Genomic DNA, 26,328 nt, shown 5'->3' with positions numbered 1-26,328 from the left:
ACATCTATAGAGGGAGTGTACACACCCCGCAGCTACATCTATAGAGGAGCGGACACACCCCGCTCACATCTATAGAGGAGCGTACACACCCCGCTCACATCTATAGAGGAGCGGACACACCCCGCTCACATCTATAGAGGAGCGTACACACCCCGCTCACATCTATAGAGGAGCGGTACAACACACCCGCTCACATCTATAGAGGAGCGTACACACCCCGCTCACATCTATAGAGGACGACACACCCCGCTCACATCTATAGAGGAGCGTACACACCCCGCTCACATCTATAGAGGAGCGTACACACCCCGCTCACATCTATAGAGGAGCGGACACACCCCGCTACATCTATAGAGGAGCGTACACACCCCGCTCACATCTATAGAGGAGCGTACACACCCGCTCACATCTATAGAGGAGCGGACACACCCCGCTCACATCTATAGAGGAGCGGACACACCCCGCTCACATCTATAGAGGAGGGTACACACCCCGCTCACATCTATAGAGGAGCGTACACACCCCGCTCACATCTATAGAGGAGCGTCACACCCCGCTCACATCTATAGAGGAGCGTACACACCCCCGCTCACATCTATAGAGGAGCGTACACACCCCGCTCACATCTATAGAGGAGCGTACACACCCCGCTCACATCTATAGAGGAGCGTACACACCCCGCTCACATCTATAGAGGAGCGGACACACCCCGCTCACATCTATAGAGGAGCGTACACACCCCGCTCACATCTATAGAGGAGGGTACACACCCCGCTCACATCTATAGAGGAGCGTCCACACCCCGCTCACATCTATGGAGGAGCGTACACACCCCGCTCACATCTATAGAGGAGCGTACACACCCCGCTCACATCTATAGAGGAGCGTACACACCCCCGCCTCACATCTATAGAGGAGCGGTACACACCCCCGCTCACATCTATAGAGGAGCGGACACACCCCGCTCACATCTATAGAGGAGCGGACACACCCCGCTCACATCTATAGAGGAGCGTACACACCCCGCTCACATCTATAGAGGAGGGTACACACCCCGCTCACATCTATAGAGGAGCGTACACACCCCGCTCACATCTATAGAGGAGCGGACCACCCCCGCTCACATCTATAGAGGAGCGTACACACCCCGCTCACATCTATAGAGGAGGGTACACACCCCGCTCACATCTATAGAGGAGCGTACACACCCCGCTCACATCTATGAGAGGAGCGTACACACCCCCGCTCACATCTATAGAGGAGCGTACACACCCCCGCTCACATCTATAGAGGAGCGTACACACCCCGCTCACATCTATAGAGGAGGCGTACACACCCCGCTCACATCTATAGAGGAGCGTACACACCCCGCTCACATCTATAGAGGAGCGTACACACCCCCGCTCACATCTATAGAGGAGCGTACACACCCCGCTCACATCTATAGAGGAGGGTACACACCCCGCTCACATCTATAGAGGAGCGGTACACACCCCGCTCACATCTATAGAGGAGCGGACACACCCCGCTCACATCTATAGAGGAGCGTACACACCCCGCTCACATCTATAGAGGAGCGTCACACACCCCGCTCACATCTATAGAGGAGTGTACACACACCCCGCTCACATCTATAGAGGAGCGTACACACCCCGCTCACATCTATAGAGGAGCGTACACACCCCGCTCACATCTATAGAGGAGCGTACACACCCCGCTCACATCTATAGAGGAAGCGTACACACCCCGCTCACATCTATAGAGGAGCGTACACACCCCGCTCACATCTATAGAGGAGCGTACACACCCCGCTCACATCTATAGAGGAGCGTACACACCCCGCTCACATCTATAGAGGAGTGTACACACCCCGCTCACATCTATAGAGGAGCGGACACACCCCGCTCACATCTATAGAGGAGCGTACACACCCCGCTCACATCTATAGAGGAGCGTACACACCCCGCTCACATCTATAGAGGAGCGTACACACCCCCGCTCACATCTATAGAGGAGCGTACACACCCCGCTCACATCTATAGAGGAGCGTACACACCCCGCTCACATCTATAGAGGAGCGGACACACCCCGCTCACATCTATAGAGGAGCGGTACACACCCCGCTCACATCTATAGAGGAGCGTACACACCCCGCTCACATCTATAGAGGAGCGTACACACCCCGCTCACATCTATAGAGGAGCGGACACACCCGCTCACATCTATAGAGGAGCGTACACACCCCGCTCACATCTATAGAGGAGCGTACACACCCCGCTCACATCTATAGAGGAGCGTACACACCCCGCTCCATCTATAGAGGAGCGTACACACCCCGCTCACATCTATAGAGGAGCGTACACACCCCGCTCACATCTATAGAGGAGCGTACACACCCCGCTCACATCTATAGAGGAGCGTACACACCCCGCTCACATCTATAGAGGAGCGTACACACCCCGCTCACATCTATAGAGGGAGTCGTACACACCCCGCTCACATCTATAGAGGAGCGTACACACCCCGCTCACATCTATAGAGGAGCGTACACACCCCGCTCACATCTATAGAGGAGCGTACACACCCCGCTCACATCTATAGAGGAGCGGACACACCCCGCTCACATCTATAGAGGAGCGTACACACCCCGCTCACATCTATAGAGAGCGACACACACCCCGCTCACATCTATAGAGGAGCGTACACACCCCGCTCACATCTATAGAGGAGCGGACACACCCCGCTCACATCTATAGAGGAGCGTCACACACCCCGCTCACATCTATAGAGGAGCGTACACACCCCGCTCACATCTATAGAGGAGCTGTACTACACCCCGCTCACATCTATAGAGGAGCGGACACACCCCGCTCACATCTATAGAGGAGTGTACACACCCCGCTCACATCTATAGAGGAGCGTACACACCCCGCTCACATCTATAGAGGAGTGTACACACCCCGCTCACATCTATAGAGGAGCGTCCACACCCCGCTCACATCTATAGAGGAGCGTACACACCCCCGCTCACATCTATAGAGGAGCGTACACACCCCGCTCACATCTATAGAGGAGCGGACACACCCCGCTCACATCTATAGAGGAGTGTATAGACCCCGCTCACATCTATAGAGGAGCGTACACACCCCGCTCACATCTATAGAGGAGCGTACACACCCCCGCTCACATCTATAGAGGAGCGTACACACCCCGCTCACATCTATAGAGGAGCGTACACACCCCGCTCACATCTATAGAGGAGCGACACACCCCGCTCACATCTATAGAGGAGCGGACACACCCCGCTCACATCTATAGAGGAGTGTACAGACCCCCGCTCACATCTATAGAGGAGCGGACACACCCCGCTCACATCTATAGAGGAGCGTACACACCCCGCTCACATCTATAGAGGAGCGTACACACCCCGCTCACATCTATAGAGGAGCGTACACACCCCGCTCACATCTATAGAGGAGCGTCCACACCCCGCTCACATCTATAGAGGAGCGTCCACACCCCGCTCACATCTATAGAGGAGCGTACCACACCCCGCTCACATCTATAGAGGAGCGGACACACCCCCGCTCACATCTATAGAGGAGCGTACACACCCCGCTCACATCTATAGAGGAGCGGATAACACACCAACCGATCACATCTATAGAGGAGCGTACACACACACCAAGACCTACCTCTCACATCTATAGAGGAAGCGGTACACACCCCGCTCACATCTATAGAAGGAGCGGACACACCACGCTCACATCTATAGAGGAGCCGGTACACACCCCGCTCACATCTATAGAGGAGCGGACACACCCCGCTCACATCTATAGAGGAGCGGACACAACCCGCTCACATCTATAGAGGAGCGGTACACACCCCGCTCACATCTATAGAGGAGCGGACACACACCCGCTCACATCTATAGAGGAGCGGACACACCCCGCTCACATCTATAGAGGAGCGGACACACCCCGCTCACATCTAATAGAGGAGCGGACAACACCCCGCTCACATCTATAGAGGAGCGGACACACCCCGCTCACATCTATAGAGGAGCGTACACACCCCGCTCACATCTATAGAGGAGCGGACACACCCCGCTCACATCTATAGAGGAGCGTACACACCCCGCTCACATCTATAGAGGAGCGTACACACCCCGCTCACATCTATAGAGGAGCGGACACACCCCGCTCACATCTATAGAGGAGCGGACACACCCCCGCTCACATCTATAGAGGAGCGTACACACCCCGCTCACATCTATAGAGGAGCGGACACACCCCGCTCACATCTATAGAGGAGCGGACACACCCCGCTCACATCTATAGAGGAGCGGACACACCCCGCTCACATCTATAGAGGAGCGGACACACCCCGCTCACATCTATAGAGGAGCGGGACACACCCCGCTCACATCTATAGAGGAGCGTACACACCCCGCTCACATCTATAGAGGAGCGGACACACCCCGCTCACATCTATAGAGGAGCGTACACACCCCGCTCACATCTATAGAGGAGCGGACACACCCCGCTCACATCTATAGAGGAGCGGACACACCCCGCTCACATCTATAGAGGAGCGGTACACACCCCGCTCACATCTATAGAGGAGCGGACACACCCCGCTCACATCTATAGAGGAGCGGTCACACACCCCGCTCACATCTATAGAGGAGCGTACACACCCCGCTCACATCTATAGAGGAGCGTACACACCCCGCTCACATCTATAGAGGAGCGTACACACCCCGCTCACATCTATAGAGGAGCGTACACACCCCGCTCACATCTATAGAGGAGCGTACACACCCCGCTCACATCTATAGAGGAGCGTACACACCCCGCTCACATCTATAGAGGAGCGTACACACCCCGCTCACATCTATAGAGGAGCGTACACACCCCGCTCACATCTATAGAGGAGCGTACACACCCCGCTCACATCTATAGAGGAGCGTACACACCCCGCTCACATCTATAGAGGAGCGTACACACCCCGCTCACATCTATAGAGGAGCGTACACACCCCGCTCACATCTATAGAGGAGCGTACACACCCCGCTCACATCTATAGAGGAGCGTACACACCCCGCTCACATCTATAGAGGAGCGTACACACCCCGCTCACATCTATAGAGGAGCGTACACACCCCGCTCACATCTATAGAGGAGCGTACACACCCCGCTCACATCTATAGAGGAGCGTACACACCCCGCTCACATCTATAGAGGAGCGTACACACCCCGCTCACATCTATAGAGGAGCGGTCCACACCCCGCTCACATCTATAGAGGAGCGTACACACCCCGCTCACATCTATAGAGGAGCGTACACACCCCGCTCACATCTATAGAGGAGCGTCCACACCCCGCTCACATCTATAGAGGAGCGTCCACACCCCGCTCACATCTATAGAGGAGCGTCCACACCCCGCTCACATCTATAGAGGAGCGTCCACACCCCGCTCACATCTATAGAGGAGCGTACACACCCCGCTCACATCTATAGAGGAGCGTCCACACCCCGCTCCACATCTATAGAGAGAGCGTACACACCCGCTCACATCTATAGAGGAGGGTACACACCCCGCTCACATCTATAGAGGAGCGTACACACCCCGCTCACATCTATAGAGGAGCGTACACACCCCGCTCACATCTATAGAGGAGCGTACACACCCCCGCTCACAATCTATAGAGGAGCGTACACACCCCGCTCACATCTATAGAGGAGCGTACACACCCCGCTCACATCTATAGAGGAGCGTACACACCCCGCTCACATCTATAGAGGAGCGTCCACACCCCGCTCACATCTATAGAGGAGCGTCCACACCCCGCTCACATCTATAGAGGAGAGTACACACCCCGCTCACATCTATAGAGCAGAGTACACACCCCGCTCACATCTATAGAGGAGCGTACACACCCCGCTCACATCTATAGAGGAGCGTACACACCCCGCTCACATCTATAGAGAAGCGTACACACCCCGCTCACATGTACACTACAGTTGAGAAGTTTGTTCTCCTCCAGACAATTTTGTCTTTTCCATGAATATCCTCTATGTATTTCTCAGATGAGCTGTATAATGAATAGAGAATCTCGTCCAGACCGTGACGAGGGGAGAAATAATGATTTTTACGTGAAATAATAACTTCTCTTCACACTTGGCTTTCGGCACAGATCGCTCCTTTGCACAATTCCAGCTTTGCAGACCTTTGCATTGTAGCTGTTAATTTGCGGAGATAATCTGGAGATATTTCCCCCCATGCTCCCCCCCCCCCCCCCCATCCCACAGGTTGGATTGTCTTGATGGGCACTTTTTGGCACCATACGGTCAAGCTGCTCCCACAACAGCTCTATAGGGTTGAGGTCTGGTGACTGGGCCCCTCCATTACAGATAGATACCAGCTGCCGGCTTCTTCCCTAAATAGCTCATGCACAATTTGGAGGTGGCTTTGGGTCATTGTCCTGTTGTAGGATGAAACTGGCTCCAGTCAAGCGCTGTCCACAGGGTATGGCATGGCGTTGCAAAATGGAGTGATAGCCTTATTCAATATCCCTTTAAACTTGTACAAATCTCCCACTTTACCAACACCCAAGGCAACCCCAGACCATCACATGACCTCCACCATGCTTGACAGAGGGCGTCAGGCACTTTTCCAGCATCTTTTCAGTAGGTCTCCTTCTTACAAATGTTCTTCTGTGTGATCCAAACACCTCACACTTTGATTCGTCCGTCCATAACACTTTTTTCCAATCTTCCTCTGTCCAATGTCTGTGTTATTTCGCCCATATTAATCTTTTATTATCCAGTCTCAGATATGGCTTTTTCTTTGCCCCTCTGCCCTGAAGGCCGGCATCCCGCAGTCGCCTCTTCACTGTGGACGGTGACACTGGTGTTTTGCGGGTACTATGTAATGAAGCTGCCAGTTGAGGACCTGTGAGGCGTGGATTTCTCACACTAGAGACTGTAATGCACTTGTCTTGTTGCTCAGTTGTGCAGCGCGGCCTCCACTTCTCTCTACTCTGGTTACAGCCTGTTTGTGCTCTCCTCAGTTGTGCAGCGCGGCCTCCACTTCTCTCTACTCCGGTTACAGCCTGTTTGTGCTCTCCTCAGTTGTGCAGCGCGGCCTCCACTTCTCTCTACTCCGGTTACAGCCTGTTTGTGCTCTCCTCAGTTGTGCAGCGCGGCCTCCACTTCTCTCTACTCTGGTTACAGCCTGTTTGTGCTCTCCTCAGTTTTGCAGCGCGGCCTCCACTTCTCTCTACTCCGGTTACAGCCTGTTTGTGCCCTCCTCAGTTGTGCAGCGCGGCCTCCACTTCTCTCTATTCCGGTTACAGCCTGTTTGTGCTCTCCTCAGTTGTGCAGCGCGGCCTCCACTTCTCTCTACTCCGGTTACAGCCTGTTTGTGCTCTCCTCAGTTGTGCAGCGCGGCCTCCACTTCTCTCTACTCTGGTTACAGCCTGTTTGTGCTCTCCTCAGTTGTGCAGCGCGGCCTCACACTTCTCTTTCTACTCTGGTTACAGCCTGTTTGTGCTCTCCTCAGTTGTGCAGCGCGGCCTCCACTTCTCTCTACTCTGGTTACAGCCTGTTTGTGCTCTCCTCAGTTGTGCAGCGCGGCCTCCACTTCTCTCTACTCTGGTTACAGCCTGTTTGTGCTCTCCTCAGTTGTGCAGCGCGGCCTTCACTTCTCTTTACTCCGGTTACAGCCTGTTTGTGCTCTCCTCAGTTGTGCAGCGCGGCCTCCACTTCTCTCTACTCTGGTTACAGCCTGTTTGTGCTCTCCTCAGTTGTGCAGCGCGGCCTCCACTTCTCTCTACTCTGGTTACAGCCTGTTTGTGCTCTCCTCAGTTGTGCAACGCGGCCTCACACTTCTCTTTCTACTCTGGTTACAGCCTGTTTGTGCTCTCCTCTGAAGGGAGTAGTACACACCACTGTAGGAAATCTTCAGTTTAAAAAAAAAAATAAATAAATAAACCATGTGTGCTATACTTAGCAAGTCTCCAGCGCGGCTCTCTCTTCAGGCCTCTCACTCTTCTTCCAGGGCTGCTTATTAGCCTCAAGAGATGCTGATTTGCTGCTGAAATTTCAACAGCATTTTCCTGCACCCAATCTACATCTCCTGGTAAAAAAAAACCCACATCAAAACACCATGCGTTATGATGCCATAGTGACATGACTTTTTTGCCAGGAGGTGAAGATTGGGTGTATGAATATAGTTTAAACATTTAATTACCAAATTTGCATCTTTTGGCTCAAAAATGCAAAAAAAAAATCGTTTTTCACACCATTTCGGTGTAGTTTTCTGCCACGAGGTGGAAATTTGGTGCTGAAATGTGGTGCAGACACTTCCGCATCAATTTGCACTCCCTGGCAGAAAACTACACTGCAGTGGCATCAAAACCTTTTTTATTTGCATTTTTGGGTTGTAAATTTGGTGATTAAATTTTTACACCATATTCATACAGCGAATCTACACCTCCTGGCAAAAAAATCGCATCATGCTGCATGTGGTCATGTGGTAGTAATGCATTTTTTTTGCCAGCAGATTGGGTGCAGGAATTTGCTGTTTACATTTAAGCACCAAATCTGCATCTCTTTGGCAAAATAAAAATGCAGTTTTCTGCCAGGAGATGCCATGACCTCGCCTTTGCTGAGGTCAGGACCGTGGGACCTTCAGCTGTGACCACAAATAACCTGAGTGACGTCAATGCTGCATCATGCAGCTCATTCATTCTTTGCCTGAAGCTCACAGCGGGCGGCCATGTTCTATATGGCTGCCCCATGTCAATTCAGAGGTAGGAGAGCTGAAATCGTGATTGGACCTCCTGTGGATTACATTGGAAATGAGTGTTTTTGAGGCTAATAAAGTAGTGAGAGGTGGTGGTTTTTGTTTTGTTTTTTTTCTTTTCACTTACAGATTAGTAATAGCGGGTCTCATAGACTCTGCCTTTACTAATCTGGGACTTGGTGGCAGCAGTGAGCTGTCATTACCTACTTAGTACCACCGATTGCCACCACAGCAGTGCAATCAGGAAGAGCCGGGTTAAGTGCTGGGAATGTCACATCTAATGAATATGACAATCCTGGGCAGCTGCAGGCTGCTATTTTTAGGCCGGGGGGCCCAATCACCATGGGTCTCCCCAGTTTGAGAATACCAGCTGTCGGCCTTTATCCTGGCTGGGTATCAAAATGGGGAGGGGGCAGGAACTACACACTTGTTTTTTTTTTAAAATAATTTATTTTAATAATAATTAATAATCAGATAAACCGCTCATGGCTTTAAAAAAATAAATAAATAAATAAATTGATACGCAGCCAATATAAGAGCACTGCTGTGGGGGTGGCTGTATGCGTTATCTGTGCTGGGTATCATAATATGGGGGTCCCTTCACCAGTTTACTTTTATACCGTGATAATGACATGCAGACAGGGTCTGTGATTGCAGGCAGTTAGACACGCTGCCACACAGGCTGGGGGCGCGTCCGACTGGAACCAATCACAGGACACCAGGACCGCTGGTGGGCGGATCTTGTGCCTGCAGGTAATGTTCTATCCTAGGAGGTATATAATGTACAGGACTTGCCTCTTTCCCTCAGGAGGGCCACATCTTGGGCGATATACGATATACCTGGGCGTGGGGAGACGCAGGACACACAATAGTTAGCTCAGGGGTTCCTGTTGACCACAATGTCTGCAGGTCTGTCCCATATTTATTTTCTACCTGCCTCTAACCACTTAGATGCTTTTTTTTTTTATATATATATATATATATATATATATATATATATATATATATATATAATTTTATACGTACACATTTGACTATCCCATCAGTCCTGCATAAGGCAGAAATGTTCATAGTATCATAGTTTTTTAAGGTTGAAGGGAGACTCTAAGTCCATCTAGTTCAACCCGTAGCCTAACATGTTGATCCAGAGGAAGGCAAAAAAACCCCAATGTGTCAAATAAGCTTCAATGGGGAAAAAATGTCCTTCCTTCGTCCACATCCGGCAATCAGACTAGTTCCCTGGATCAACACCCTGTCATAAAATCCAATATACATAACTGGTAATATTATATTTTTCAAGAAATGCGATCAGGCTCTGCTTAAATTTTACTAGTGAATCCCTCATTACAACATCATGCGGCAGAGAGTTCCATAGTCTCACTGCTCGTACAGTAAAGAATCCTCGTCTGTGATTATGATTAAACCTTCTTTCCTCAAGACGTAGCGGATGCCCCCTGTTCCAGTCGCAGGCCTAGGTGTAAAGAGATCTTTGGAAAGGTCTCTGTACTGTCCCCTCATATATTTATTCATTGTGATTACATCCCCCCCTAAGCCTTCGTTTTTCCAAACTAAATAACCCCAAGTGTAATAACCTGTCTTGGTGTTGCAGCCCCCCCCATTCCTCTAATAATCTTGGTCGCTCTTCTATCTACCTGTAAGATTATGCTATTTATAACCTTCTATACTTTTGCTATCAAGAAAAGCCTCCATTCCTCTCTTACATTCATTCAGTGAGTGGCCATCACCACTTCCTCAGGAAGAGAGTTCCAGAGCCTCACTGCTCTTACCGTGAAGAACCCTCTTCTATGCTGATGTAGGAATTTTCTTTCCTCCAATCGAAAAGAATGCCCCCTTGTTCTTGTCATAGTCCTTTGTACAAACAGATCATGGGAGAGATCTCTATATGGCCCTCTGATATATTTGTACATATTTATTAGGTCTCCCCTAAGTCTTCTCTTTTCTAGAGTAAATAGACCTAATTTTGATAACCTTTCCGTGTATTGTAAAAAGTATGTTAAAAAGGGGGGTGCAGGATTACATCAATTATAGGGACTGCAAGTTTCTCTGGGTTTTCATACTATCACAGATCTGATACACCGCGCCATGAATGGTTTCTTCTGAGTTATAGTCACTCACTGAGAGGTTACGTCCAGTGGGTACGGAAAGTATTCACACCCTTTTTAGATTTTTCACTTTTTGTTTCATTGCAGCCATTTGATCCATTTTTTTTTTTTCCTCCGTAATGTGCACTCTGCCCCATCCCCCATCTTGACAGAAAAAAACAGAAATGTTTGCAAATTTATTAAATAAGAAAAACTGAAATATCACATGATCATAAGTATTTAGCCCCTTTGCTCAGTATATCACATGGGCATAAGTATTCAGCCCCTTTCCTCAGTATTGAGTAGAAGCACCCTCCCTTTTGAGCTAGTACAGCCATGAGTCTTCTTGGGATCCTGGATTTGGGGATCCTCGGCCGTTATTCCTTGCAGATCCTCTCCAGTTCCGTCATGTTGGATGGTGAACGTTGGTGGACGCCATTTTCAGGTCTCTCCAGAGATTCTCAATTGGGTTTAGGTCAGGGCTCTGGCTGGGCCGGTCAGGAATGGTCACAGAGTTGTTCTGTAGCCACTCCTTTGTTATTTTAGCTGTGTGCTTAGGGTCATTGTCTTATTGGAAGGTGAACCTTCGGCTGAGTCTGAGGTCCAGAGCGCTCTAGAGGATTTTTTTTTTTTTCCAGGATCTCTCTGTACTTGGCCGCATTCATCTTTCTTTCAATTGCAACCAGTCGTCCTGTCCCTGCCCCATAGCATGATTCTTCCACCACCATGCTTCACTGTGGTGATTGTATTGGGCAGGTGATGAGCAGTGCCTGGTTTTTTCCACACATACTGCTTAGAATTATCACTAGAAAGTTCTATCTTTGTCTCATCAGACCCGAGAATCTTATTTTTCATAGTCTGGGAGTCCTTCATGTGTTGTTGTTGTGTTGTTTTTTTTTGTTTTTCAAACTCTATGCAGCTTTCATACAGTTGTGCTCAAACGTTTACACACCCTGGCAGTTTTTTGTTTTTTTTTTTTTGCTTTCTTGGCTTTTTTTTTTTTTTTTCAGAGAATATGAAGGATAACACACAATCTTTTTTTTCCATCATGATTAGCAGTCGGGTGAAACCATTTATTGTCATCTACTGTGTTTTTCTCTTTTTAAATCATAATGACAACCAAAAACATCCAAATGACCCTGATGAAAAGTTCTCACACCCCGGTGATTGTGGCCTGATAACATGCACAGAAGTTGATACAAATGGGTGTGAATGGCTAATAAAGGTGACCTCCTCACCTGTGACCTGTGCGCTTGTAACCAGTGTGTGCATAAAAGCTGAGTGACTTTCTGGGGTCCAGACAGGACTCTTGCATCTCTCATCCAGCCACTGACCTTTCTAGATTGTGAGTCATGGGGAAAGCAAAAGAATTGTCAAGGTGTCTACGGGAAAAGATAGTTGAACTGTATAAAACAGGAAAGGGATACAAAAAGATATCCAAGGAATTGATAATGTCAGTCAGCAGTGATCAAACTGTGATTAACAAATTGAAAATCAGGGGCGCTGTAAAAACCAAACCACGATCAGGTAGATCAACAAACATTTCGGCCACAACTGCCAGGAAAATTGTTCAGGATGCAAAGAAAAACCCACAAGTAACATCAGCTGAAATCCAGGACTCACTGAAAACTAGTGGTGCGGCTGCTTCAAGATGTACAATAAGGAGGCACTTGAAGAAAAATTGTCTCCATGGTCAAGTCGCCGAAGAAAGCCATTACTGCGCAAATTTCACAAAGTAGCTCACCTACAAGCCTCCAAACAGCCCAGAGCCGAGCCACCAAACTTCTGGAACAAGGTAATTTGGAGTGATGAGAACAAAATTGAACTTTTTGGCCACAACCCTAAACGTTACCTTTGGAGAGGTGTCAACAAGGCCTATGATGAAAGGAAGACCATTCCTACTGTAAAGCACGGAGGTGGATCGCTGATGATTTAAGGATGTGTGAGCTACAAAGGCACAAGAAACTTGGTCAAAGTTGAAGGAAAGATGAATGCAGCACATTATCAGCAAATACTGGAGGCAAATTTGCACTCAGCAGCCCGGACGCTGCGCATGGACGTACCTGGATGTTTCAAGATGACAACGATCCAAAACACAAGGCCAAGTCGACCTGTCCTTGGCTACAAGAGATCAAAGTGAAGGTTCTGGAGTGGCCATCTCAGTCTCCTGATCGCAATATGATTGAGCCACTCTGAGGAGAACTGAAGCAAAGCGCAGTTCATGCAAGAAAGCCCAAGAATTTGCAGGAACTGGAGGCGCCAAGAAGAATGGGCAGCTTCACCATCTGACCAAGAAGAATGGGCAGCTTCACCATCTGAAAAAATAAAGAGCCTCATCCACAACTACCACAAAAGACTTCAAGCAGTCGTTGATATTAGAGGGGGCAACACACGGTATTAAGAATTTGTGTCATTGTCTGTGCATGTTATCAGCCAAAATCACCGGGGTGTGTGAACTTTTCATCAGTGTCATTTGGATGTTTTTGGTTGTCATTATGATTTTAAAAAGAGAAAACGCAGTAGTTTGACAATAAATGGCTTCACCCGACCACTAACCATGATTTCAAAGAAAGATTGTGTGTCATTATTCATATTATCTGAAAAAGGCCAAGAAAACAAAAAATCTGCCGGGGTATGCAAACTTTGAGCACAACTGTATGTCTTGCACTAAGGAGAGGCTTCCGTCGGGTCTCTCTCCCATAAAGGCCCGACTGGTGGAGGCTGCAGTGATAGTTCCACAAATTAACCTACAAATTAACCTATCTCCCATCTCCCTACTGCATCTCTGGAGCTAAGCCGCAGTGATCTTGGGGTTCTTCTTTACCTCTCTCACCAAGGCTCTTCTCCCACGATTGCTCAGTTTGGCTGGACGGCCGGGTCTAGGGAGAGTTCTGCTGGTCCCAAATGTCTTCCATTTAATGATTATGGAGGCTATTGTGCTCTTAGGAACCTTGAATACTGCATAAATTTTTTTGTAACCTTGGCCAGATCTCTGCCTTGCCACAATTCTGTCTCTGAGTGCCTTGGCCAGTTCATTTGACCTCATGATACTCATTTGGGGTGACATGCAGTGTGAGCTGTGAGGTCTTATATAGACAGGTGTGCGCCTTTCCAAATCACGTCCTATCAGTGTAATTACACACAGCTGGACCCCAATGAAGGAGCAGAACCATCTCAAGGAGGGTCACAAGGAAAAGTACAGCATGTGACTTACATATGAGTGTCTGAGCAAAAGGGGCTGAATACTTATCACCATGGAATATTTCAGGTTTTCTTGTTTAATAAATTTGTTCTACATTTCTGTTTTTAGTTTTTTTTTTTTTTTTGTTTTTTTGTCAGGATTGGGGATGGGGCGCAGAGTGTACAATAATGAGAATTTACCAAATGGCTGCAATGAATCAGAGTGAAAAAATGTAAAGGGGTGTGAATACTTTCTGTAACCACTGTCTTCTTAAGTTGCCAGTCCTTAAACTGAATCTGTTCTGGACAAAAGAAGGTTGAGTGTAATGGTCTGTATATACTACCCAGTTCCAGAGTTTCCCTCCTACACCATATGACGGCACAGTGACCATTGTATCTGCAATACGTCTTACTCCTGTTACACTGTACGGTCCTCTTCTGGGTATGGAACATGAGCGAGAACTTCAACTACTAGGATTTTTCATCACTTAAGGTCACAAAAAAACAGAAACACTGAGGACGGCGATACTGATTCACCAACACAATTTTACAATACGTCGGTCACACTCCACAATCGCTGGTTTCAATACTCCTGCTGTATATTCAGGTTAAAGCTGCGTTCAGCGCCTCTTTCTTAGGGGGTATCCTTATCAATTTACAGGAGAAATTTAATACCTGCAGAGTACTATCTTACATGAAGGGTTCCTCTTTTACGGACAATCTATTACACTTACCACTGTGTAGTGTGATGTGTATAAGATGTAGGGTGGGGGGTGTATACGATGTAGGGTGGGAGGTGTATACGATGTAGGGTGGGGGGTGTGAGGTGTATACGATGTAGGGTGGGGGGGTGTGAGGTGTATACGATGTAGGGTGGGGGGGTGTGGTGTATACGATGTAGGGTGGGGGGGGGGGGTGTGGTGTATACGATGTAGGGTGGGGGGGGGTGTGGTGTATACGATGTAGGGTGGGGGGTGTGAGGTGTATACGATGTAGGGTGGGGGGTGTGAGGTGTATACGATGTAGGGTGGGGGGTGTGAGGTGTATACGATGTAGGGTGGGGGGGGTGTGGTGTATACGATGTAGGGTGGGGGGGTGTGTGGTGTATACGATGTAGGGTGGGGGGGGGTGTGGTGTATACGATGTAGGGTGGGGGGGGGGTGTGGTGTATACGATGTAGGGTGGGGGGGGGTGTGGTGTATACGATGTAGGGTGGGGGGGGGGGGGTGTGGTGTATACGATGTAGGGTGGGGGGGGGGTGTGGTGTATACGATGTAGGGTGGGGGGGGGGGTGTGGTGTATACGATGTAGGGTGGGGGGGGGGGGTGTATACGATGTAGGGTGGGGGGGGGGGTGTATACGATGTAGGGTGGGGGGGGGGTGTGGTGTATACGATGTAGGGTGGGGGGGGGGGTGGTGTATACGATGTAGGGTGGGGGGGGGTGGTGTATACGATGTAGGGTGGGGGGGGGTGGTGTATACGATGTAGGGTGGGGGGGGGGTGGTGTATACGATGTAGGGTGGGGGGGGTGTATACGATGTAGGGTGGGGGGGGGGGGGTGTATACGATGTAGGGTGGGGGGGGGGTGTATACGATGTAGGGTGGGGGGGGGGGGTGTATACGATGTAGGGTGGGGGGGGGGGGTGTATACGATGTAGGGTGGGGGGGGGTGGTGTATACGATGTAGGGTGGGGGGGGGTGGTGTATACGATGTAGGGTGGGGGTGTAATTGTGACGCCCTGGACCCAGGATGTCACAGAATAACATCACATACGCACACACACCCTCCCCTGGTCAGGAACGCCCGTCAAACAAAAACCCTTGTTGCCTCCCTCCAGGGTCTGATGTCCACACCAGGTGGGACGGAGCCAGGCGGTTGGCCCCACCCACCGAGGAGTTCACAGGCCTTGAGGCGGAAAAAGTAGTGAGTTGTAGTTTGCAGTTGAGTTGGAGTAGAGTTGGAGTTGAGGTAGAAGTTGGAGTTGTGGAGAGTGTGTGTGTCTGGGTCGGAGCACAGGCACCATCAGCATGGTCATCAGACGGTGGTGGCCGTCTGCAGGCGTTGGTGGAAGTCTGCGGAATCGTAGGACCGGGGTCGGGCGGTGGCCTGCCGGTACCGAACCGGGGAGCGGAGTGAAGCTAAGCACCAAGGCACGGTACTCAGACCCTGACTAGGCTCAGAAGCCGCCGTAACGGTCAAAAATCTCTGATTGCGGTCTGGACCTCAGGGGTTCATTCCCACCCAAGTCCCGTCAGAAGGCAACAGCCCAACACGTCCGGATAAGAGCCACTGCCAACGGCCAGAGATCCAAGGGCCAGCGCCTGCGGGCAAAACGGGCTCTCCTGACACGTACAAGCTGGGGAGTGGACCACCCGTGGGAATCCATAGGGGTCAAACACTTACACACAGGTGCAGGGAAAGAGCCACCATCAACCCGTCCGGGGAGAGTGAAGATACCGCAGCCGACTGCGGGCCCCGTCCATCCAGCCGTTTGGTTTACCAGAGACTCTGTCATTGACTACCTGAGTTGGTACACCAGTGCCATTCGGCACAGCGCCGCATCGCTGCCCCGCATCCGCGCTGCCTCCCCGAGTCTGCACCTGCACCAATCCCCTACTCACCAACTTCCCCCAACCGGGACTAACAGCCCCTACCTACGGCAGGGCCAACACCTCAGCTGCTCCCCGCCAGCGCTCCCGGGAACCCCCGTCACAAGCAGCGGTGGTGCCCACCATCACCACAACCTTGTGGGTGGCGTCACAACCGACATCCCACCACCAAACCTCCCCTTTTCACTCGTGGGCGAGGAGGCGCTGCTCGAACCCCGGGTCCGGCCCCATGCTCGAGCCACCAAGGAGCAGAAGCATCGGACCCGAGTGCCAGCGATTCCCCCGAGGCGAGCGGCGTTCCCAAAACTCCTCTCCGCCCATGACATAATGTGTATACGATCTAGCGTCCGGGTGTGATGGATATTCCTCTGTAATAGGTCAAATGTTCACTTTCTGGAAAAATGTTGTTCTAAGGTAGAAATTGTGATTGATTGAAAGCTCTGATAAAAGGCATATCTTCATAAGCGCCATATTCCACTATTAACCATATCCCCTCTGTGATTTCCAGACCCTTACTCAATCAGAGACTCCTGTGGGACCAGATCCCTCCAGATTATCAAGTTTTATCGAATCTCCATCCAAAACGCTCCTGAATGACTCACCAAGAATGGACAAAAAGATCTCCAGAAAAATCATAGACATCGCCTTGGAGATCATCTGTGTGCTGAGCGGAGAGGTAAACTCCTGTATATTCTATATTATCTGCTGAGTGGAGGGTAAACTCCTGTATATTCTATATTATCTGCTGAGTGGAGAGGTAAACTCCTGTATATTCTATATTATCTGCTGAGTGGAGGGTAAACTCCTGTATATTCTATATTATCTGCTGAGTGGAGGGTAAACTCCTGTATATTCTATATTATCTGCTGAGTGGAGGGGTAAACTCCTGTATATTCTATATTATCTGCTGAGTGGAGGGTAAACTCCTGTATATTCTGTATTCTCTGCTGAGTGGAGAGGTAAACTCCTGTATATTCTATATTATCTGCTGAGTGGAGGGTAAACTCCTGTATATTCTATATTATCTGCTGAGTGGAGGGGTAAACTCCTGTATATTCTATATTATCTGCTGAGTGGAGAGGTAAACTCCTGTATATTCTATATTCTCTGCTGAGTGGAGGGGTAAACTCCTGTATATTCTATATTATCTGCTGAGCGGAGAGGTAAACTCTGCTATGATCTGGTAACCGTGGAAGATTACAAAAAACTCCCATTGGTTTAAAAACACCAAGAAACAGGAGTAGTTGTAACCTGGGCTGGCCGCAATCCCCTGACTATCAGACCACACCATGGAGTGTTCCTAAAAATCTAGACGCCTCGTCACAGCCTGAGAAACTAACTACGCCTCACAGAATGAAATGAGGAAATCTATCTTGCCTCAGAGTTGTCCCCAAAGGAGTAGACAGCCCCCCACCTACAAAGTTAACAGTCATGTAGGAAAACACAATACTCGGATAGGAAAAATAGATTTAGCAAAGGTGAGGCCTGACTAACTTGATACAAAGCATAGGAAAGGAAACTGATTGTGGTCAGTGCAAAATCCCTATAGAAAAATATCAAACTCCTGATAGTAAAAATGGCCCTGGAGGTCATAGAATCATGGAATATTAGAGTTGGAATGGACCTCCTGGGTCATCTGGTCCAACCTCCTGCTCAAAGCAGGATTCACTAAATCATCCCAGACAGATGTCCGTCCAACCTCTTTTTAAAACTTCCATTGAAGGAGAACTCCCCACCTCTCGTGGCCGCCTGTTCCACTCGTTGATCACTCTCTCACTGTCAAAAAGATTTTTCTAATATCTAATCTATGTCTGCTCCCCATCAGTTTCATCCCATTGCTTCTAGTCTTTCCTTGTGAAAATGAGCATAAAACTGATCCCTCTACAGTGTGACCGCCTGTAAGATATTTGTAGACAGCTATTAAGTCTCCTCTCAGTCTTCTCTTTTGCAAGCTAAACAATCCTAAATCCTGTAACCGTTCCTCATAGGACATGGTTTGCAGTCCAGTCACAATTCTGGTCACTCTTCTCTGAACTTGATCCAGTTTGTTGGTCTTTTTAAAAATGTGGTGCCCAGAACTGGACACAATATTCCAGATGAGGTCTGACCAAAGAGGAGTAAAGGGGGATAATGACTTCACGTGATCTAGAATGTATGCTTCTGTTAATACTTCCTAGAATGCTGTTTGCCGTTTTTGCTGCTGCGTCACACTGTTGACTCATGTTCAGTCTGTGATCGATTAGTATACCCAAGTCTTTTTGACACATGCTGTTGGCTAGCTCTTTCCTTCCATGCTGTATATGCTCTTTTCATTATTCTTGCCCAAATGTATGACTTTGCATTTCTCCCTGTTAAAAACCATTCTATTAGTTGCTGCCCATTGTTCCAGCTTGTTTAGATCTTGTTTGAATCCTCTCTCTCTTCTCTAGTATTAGCTATTCCTCCTAGCTTTGTGTCATCAGCAAATTTAATCAGTTTACCCTTAATACTTTCATCTAAATCATTGATAAGGATGTTGATCAACACTGGGCCCAGGACAGAGCCCTGAGGTACCCCACTTGAGACACTCTTCCACCTGGATGTGCAGCCATTTATGACCACTCTTTGACTCCGATCACTAAGCCAGTTACGAATCCATCTCAGTTGCCTTGTCCATTCCACACTTGGTCATTTTTTCAATAAGGATTGTATGAGATACTTTGTCAAATGCTTTACTGAAGTCAAGATATACTATATCTACTGCATTTCCCTGATCCACCCAGTCAGTGATTTTGTCATAGAAGGAAATTAAATTAGTCTGACATGACTTATTAGTTACAAACCCATGCTGGCTCTGGTTAATACGACCTCACCCCCACTATATCAGGTACTCCTGTAAATAATGGGAGAACAAAATACAAAAAAGAACACAAATACAGAACAGCAAATAATCAAATTAGACAGGGATAAAATACCTTTTCCTGCAGGAGAGCTGTTACAGGGGCAACCCCCATGCTCACAACACAAGAGAAACAAAACTTCACCTGCAAGAAAACAGATACAAAGCAAAACAAGGAAAAACAGCACCCTAAGGTGTAAACCTGGAAGCAAGGCAAAAACTGAACACTTATCTGTAGAAGTCTTGCTCAGGGATACAGAGAAGGCCAAAGCTCCAGGCCAGGAACAGAAACTGAGGAATATACAATTTATAACCGGCGCCCACAAAGCAGAAAGTGCTCTCCTATATAGACTAGACTTGTCTGCAATAGGACTTCCCCCAATTCCCAATTAAAACTGACACCTGTTTGAGTCACAGGCTCAGATTCAGCTCCACTACCATTCCTGGCTACCAGAGGGAGCTTCAGAACAGCACCCACACAGACGTCGTTCACAACACTCCTCCTATATTTCTCTATTATTCGCTTAGTTGAGAGGTGAACTCTTTCCTCACTGCTTTCCATGTAGAGGTAGTGTTTTTGAAGACTCATGAGTAAGGATGAGCAGACATGTGGATGTTTGGGTTTGACCAGACTTTAGTCCAAAGTTTGGTCCAGGTACTTGGAACCGAACTCTATATAAGTCACTGGTGGAAAGCAGTGACAACTGTCCAATTGGGTTAATATTTTTGTGGTTGATGTCAGCTGTGAATTGACTGCTCACATGAAACACATAACCCTAACCCCTAACCCTAGGGTTAGGGTTAAAAAATGAGTGGGCTCCCGCTTCATTTTCTATTGCTGTTTGAGGGTAATCCAAGCAGCTACTGGCCCCAACTGCTTGATGTTGCCTTCACTGGCAATGAAAAATCCAAAGAAGCCCCTTATTTTTTTTAATAAAAAAAAAAAAAAAAAAAAAAAGACATGGGCTTCGCTATATTTTTATATGCTAGTCAGGTACAGCAGGCAGGTATGGGCTGCCCCAACCCCCAGCTGCCTATTTGTACCCAGCTTGGAACCAGTCGGAAGAATAGAATAGCAGGGGGTAACACGATATTCACAAAGCTGGTGCCAGAGATAAGCGCTTTGCGCAGGCGCCAACTCTGACGCCATCTTAATGAATAGTAAAATTAGCATAGAGCCAGATTGAGGGAGGAACAGGCGGTGGGGGGCGGGAATCCAGATGAATTCACACCCATATATTATCTGCTCCGGTGCAATTGTCAATCAAAAGGCTGACGAATTTTTAAACTTCACTTTCTTGGATTTGAAAGACTAAACATCCGAGCTGCCCACTAATGGCATGTATAGAATCAGCCTGATAGCGCCAGTATAGCACTGTATGTATAGAACCAGCCTGATAGTGCCAGTATAGCACTGTATGTATAGAATCAGCCTGATAGTGCCAGTATAGCACTGTATGTATAGAACCAGCCTGATAGTGCCAGTATAGCACTGTATGTATAGAATCAGCCTGATAGTGCCAGTATAGCACTGTGTGTATAGAATCAGCCTGATAGTGCCAGTATAGCACTGTATGTATAGAATCAGCCTGATAGTGCCAGTATAGCACTGTGTGTATAGAATCAGCCTGATAGTGCCAGTATAGCACTGTGTGTATAGAATCAGCCTGATAGTGCCAGTATAGCACTGTGTGTATAGAATCAGCCTGATAGTGCCAGTATAGCACTGTGTGTATAGAATCAGCCTGATAGTGCCAGTATAGCACTGTGTGTATAGAATCAGCCTGATAGTGCCAGTATAGCACTGTGTGTATAGAATCAGCCTGATAGTGCCAGTATAGCACTGTATGTATAGAATCAGCCTGATAGTGCCAGTATAGCACTGTGTGTATAGAATCAGCCTGATAATGCCAGTATAGCACTGTATGTATAGAATCAGCCTGATAGTGCCAGTATAGCACTGTATGTATAGAATCAGCCTGATAGTGCCAGTATAGCACTGTATGTATAGAATCTGCCTGATAGCACCAGTATAGCACTGTATGTATAGAATCAGCCTGATAGTGCCAGTATAGCACTGTATGTATAGAATCAGCCTGATAGTGCCAGTATAGCACTGTATGTATAGAATCAGCCTGATAGTGCCAGTATAGCACTGTATGTATAGAATCAGCCTGATAGTGCCAGTATAGCACTGTGTGTATAGAATCAGCCTGATAGTGCCAGTATAGCACTGTGTGTATAGAATCAGCCTGATAATGCCAGTATAGCACTGTATGTATAGAATCAGCCTGATAGTGCCAGTATAGCACTGTATGTATAGAATCAGCCTGATAGTGCCAGTATAGCACTGTATGTATAGAATCTGCCTGATAGCACCAGTATAGCACTGTATGTATAGAATCAGCCTGATAGTGCCAGTATAGCACTGTATGTATAGAATCAGCCTGATAGTGCCAGTATAGCACTGTATGTATAGAATCAGCCTGATAGCGCCAGTACTGCACTGGCTTTACCTTGTATATGAAAATCCTGGTGATTAGTTCCCTTTACTATTAGGGGCTGTGGAGGGCAGGCGTTGAGCCCACCTCTGAGGAGAGTTGCAGTTAGTACCTGGCAGATGTTAATAGCTGTTTATTACTGTTCCCATTCGAGCGCTGTTTTGTAACTTTCCCGGATTGCCCTGTGCTGCCCAGACCTTAATAAAAACCAAACTGTTCAGAGTCTGAATTTGAGCCCAGACGTCCCTGACACGGGCACTAGATGTCCGCTACGAATGCTGAATTTCACTGTTCAGGTTCACTCATCAGTACTCGCGGGGAGGCAGTGCGAGAGTGGTGGAGTGCAGGTAGACTGCACGGTAAGCAAGAGTAGATCCTAGAGTAATGCGGGTGTCACACGTTACGATCTATCGTGCGATCGTGTACCCGTCGTTTGTGCGTTACGGCAATTAGTTGCCCATGGTGCACAAAGCCGTTAAACCCCTGTCACACGCACTTACCAGCTGAGCGACCTCACTGTGGGCGGCGAACATCCATTTCCTGAAGGGGTTGGGACAATCGGCGTCACAGCAGCCGGCCAATAGAAGCGGAGGGGCGGAGATGAGCGGGACGTAAACATCCCACCCACCTCCTTCCTTCCGCATTGCTGGCAGGACGCAGGTAAGCTGCAGTTCATCGTTCCCGGGGTGTCACACGCAGCGATGTGTGCTGCCCCGGGTACGATGAACAACCGGCACAGAGAAGAAGAAACGACTTTTTGAAAATGAGCGACGTGTCAACGAGCAACGATTAAGGTGAGTATTTTTGCTCGTTCACCATCGCTCGTAGCTGTCACACACTATGATATATCAAACGACGCCGGATGTGCGCCACTTACGACGTGACCCAGACGACCTATCGCCCGATATATCGTCTCGTGTGACGCCCGCATAAGTCTTATGTATCCAGTCTATGTATTGTGTAAGGCAGCTGAATTCTCACTTCTTACACTAGGAAGATCATACATCATCATCACTTGAAGACTTAGTTTGTTTAGACCAGGGGTCTCAAACTCTGCTGGGTGTATGGGCCGCACACAGGAAAAAAATAATTTGAGGGGCCGCATTCCTTTCAGGACAAAGTGACATTGGTAGTGGTACCATTTTTTTCTTTCTATACACCCTTGAATCACTGTTTTTGAACATTTTTCATTTGTCCATTATAACAAGTGTGTAGTGTGTAATATATAAATAAATAAATATATATATATACACACACTTTTTTTTTTTACATTTTTTCCCCTTTTTATAAGTAATAGTTTTACAATAACCACCACATAGTAATTTTGGCCAACATCTTGTAGTAATGTGCCCCATCTTGTTTCCCATTCTGTAAAAATGTGTGCATCCTTGTCCCCTTGTAGCAATGTGCCTCAGCTCACACACACACACACACACACACACACACACACACACACACACACACACACACACACACACACACCCCCCACCCTGTGCAGCCTCATCAGCTCACACCACCCCCCCACCCACCCTGTGCAGCCTCATCAGCTCACACCACCCCCCCCCACCCTGTGCAGCCTCATCAGCTCACACCACCACCACCCCCACCCTGTGCAGCCTCATCAGCTCACACCACCCCCCCCACCCTGTGCAGCCTCATCAGCTCACACCGCCCCCCCCCACCCTGTGCAGCCTCATCAGCTCACACCACCCCCCCCACCCTGTGCAGCCTCATCAGCTCACACCGCCCCCCCCACCCTGTGCAGCCTCAGCTAACACACACACACACACACACACACACACTCTCTGTGCAGCCTCAGCCAGCAACAGAATCACACACACACACGGCATGCCACACACACTGCAGCCTCAGCCAGCAACACAGAACCCCACACACACACAAAAACATTCTTCTCACCTGCTGTCGGCAGCACGCAGGCACGTGGACCCGGTAATGATCACAGCTGCTGTCACCGCTGAACTTTCGGCCGGCGCGTGCAAAGCAGTTCTCACTGCACAACAGCCACTGGCCAATCACAGGCAAGCATCTGAGGTCATATGCAGCAGGTGCTTGCCTCTGATTGGCAGGCGGCTGTTATTGCGTTCTGCAGTGAGAACTTCACTGTGCGCGGCAAAGACAAAACTGTAGGCTGAAATAAATAACTGGCAGCTGCGGCCCCTGCATCGGTCGCCATCTTTACCAGGTCCACGGGCCAGCGGGCCGCAAGAAGCCACCTGAAGGGCCGCATGCGGCCCACGGGCCGCGTGTTTGAGACCCCTGGTTTAGACTAATCCTGGGGCTTTTTTCTCTTCATAAAAATTGACTATTTCCATAATTGAGCCTACTAATGTCGGAATGCTTAAAGGGGTGATCCAGCACCTAAAATGTATTTTCTATCTGTTTACCGCCCACTTTTGTAATTATCTGTTCTACAATTCCATTCATTTCTCTCCTAGCTATCTAATCCCTAAAGTTTTGGGTTTTTTTTCTGCACTTCCTGTGAGGTTTTGTTTGAGTCTCAAATTTCACATCACAGGAGGCTGGAGCTGCAGTCACTGCTCACAGCGTCCATCACTCCTCCTGGAACAAGACACCAGGTGACGATGCTGCAGATAATTACTAGTTTCTTGCATCACCTCCACCAGAGGATGTTCTGGATGTCTGATGGACGCTATGGCCTGGGTTAGTGCAGCGCCGGTATGCTGCTCATTTCTCTATGGCTGCTTCCATTGATTGTGTGAAAGATGTCGGCTGCGCTAGATGTAGCAAGTGACGCCAGCGCTGCCCCAAAGCCTCTAGCTCTGCTCTCAAACGATGCGTCACAAAGGGTCATCCCTGGTGTCACTCACTGCGCATAGCCCTACCCTTGATGATGCTTTGCTTGAGGGCGGTGCTAGAGACTGTGGGGTGGCACTGGTGTCCCTCACTGCTTATAGCCCTACCCCTGATGATGCTTTGCTTGAGGGCGGTACTAGAGGCTGTGGGGTGGCACTGGTGTCACTCACTGCGTATAGCCCTACCCCAGATGACGCTTTGCTTGAGGGCGGTGCTAGAGACTGTGGGGTGGCACTGGTGTCACTCACTGCGTATAGCCCTACCCCTGATGATGCTTTGCCTGAGGGCGGTGCTAGAGGCTGTGGGGTGGCACTGGTGTCACTCACTGCGTATAGCCCTACCCCAGATGATGCTTTGCCTGAGGGCGGTGCTAGAGGCTGTGGGGTGGCACTGGTGTCACTCACTGCTTATAGCCCTACCCCAGATGATGCTTTGCCTGAGGGCGGTGCTAGAGGCTGTGGGGTGGCAGCGGTGTCACTCACTCACAGCTTATAGCCCCACCCCTGATGATGCTTTGCCTGAGGGCGGTGCTAGAGGCTGTGGGGTGGCACTGGTGTCACTCACTCACTGCTTATAGCCCCACCCCTGATGATGCTTTGCTTGAGGGTGGTGCTAGAAGCTGTGGCGCGGTACTGATCTTTCTTACTACTTCTACTATTGCCCCTAGTCTGTACAAGAACCAGGTAGTTTAGATGTAGTAATCTTAAGTAAAACCTTATTTTACATTATTTACCATGTGTGCACTATTGTGCGCATTACAGCGTTAGGACATGTAAATGACACCGAGTACCTAGTTACTGCTATTTTGATAAAAGGTATAAAAGACAACCCACGACAACGTGTACCAAAATGGGGAGGCCCTATCCTCTATTATAACCTGAGCTCATTGTTGGGGGCAGGGCTGTATCGGGGCTTGACTGAGATTTTAATACTTGAGGATAAGCCTGTCCCGGCCGGGTCACCTTGTCGCAGTGGGATGACTTTTTTATGTTTTTTTTTATGTTTTTTTTTTTTTTTTGTTTTCGCTGATCGCAAAATAGCTGTAACGAAGGACCCTGTGGTATTTACGTTTAATATTATTTACTTTACAAATCCAATCAAGATTAAGGAAGCCAGAGCAGCCCCGTTCTGTCCAGAGTATTTGGCCAGAGAGGTGGGGGGCATCTACACGTTTTACGACCAGCTTCAAAGACCGGATTCAGTCAGGATGGCTCCTGTGTAAGAGCTACAATATTAGGGAGTGCTTCACCCCCACATATAGGACAGGTATATTTCCGGCTTCACAATGATGACATGCACGTGACACACTTTGTATTAATGGTGTGATGTGCGAATCAGCTTAAAATTGATCACTCTCTAAGGGAAGAGCACAGACCTACCATGTTTCATAACTGTGGATAGATCAAATC

General features: G+C 48.7%; 1 protein-coding gene across 1 annotated transcript in view; it reads left to right on the top strand.

Moving 5' to 3' along the window:
* Positions 1-26,328, top strand: part of LOC142297106 (uncharacterized) — a 148,428-nt gene that overhangs the window by 15,529 nt on the left and 106,571 nt on the right. The window contains exon 2 of the mRNA XM_075341368.1: positions 17,214-17,381. Within this exon, the coding sequence (XP_075197483.1) occupies positions 17,313-17,381 (69 nt within the window). The 5' untranslated portion in view covers positions 17,214-17,312. The remainder of the gene's footprint in view (positions 1-17,213; positions 17,382-26,328) is intronic.

The sequence above is a fragment of the Anomaloglossus baeobatrachus genome, chromosome 3 (genome assembly GCF_048569485.1).
Source record: "Anomaloglossus baeobatrachus isolate aAnoBae1 chromosome 3, aAnoBae1.hap1, whole genome shotgun sequence".
Classification (NCBI taxonomy): Eukaryota; Metazoa; Chordata; class Amphibia; order Anura; family Aromobatidae; genus Anomaloglossus; species Anomaloglossus baeobatrachus.
This window is presented reverse-complemented; position numbering and strand designations above follow the sequence as displayed.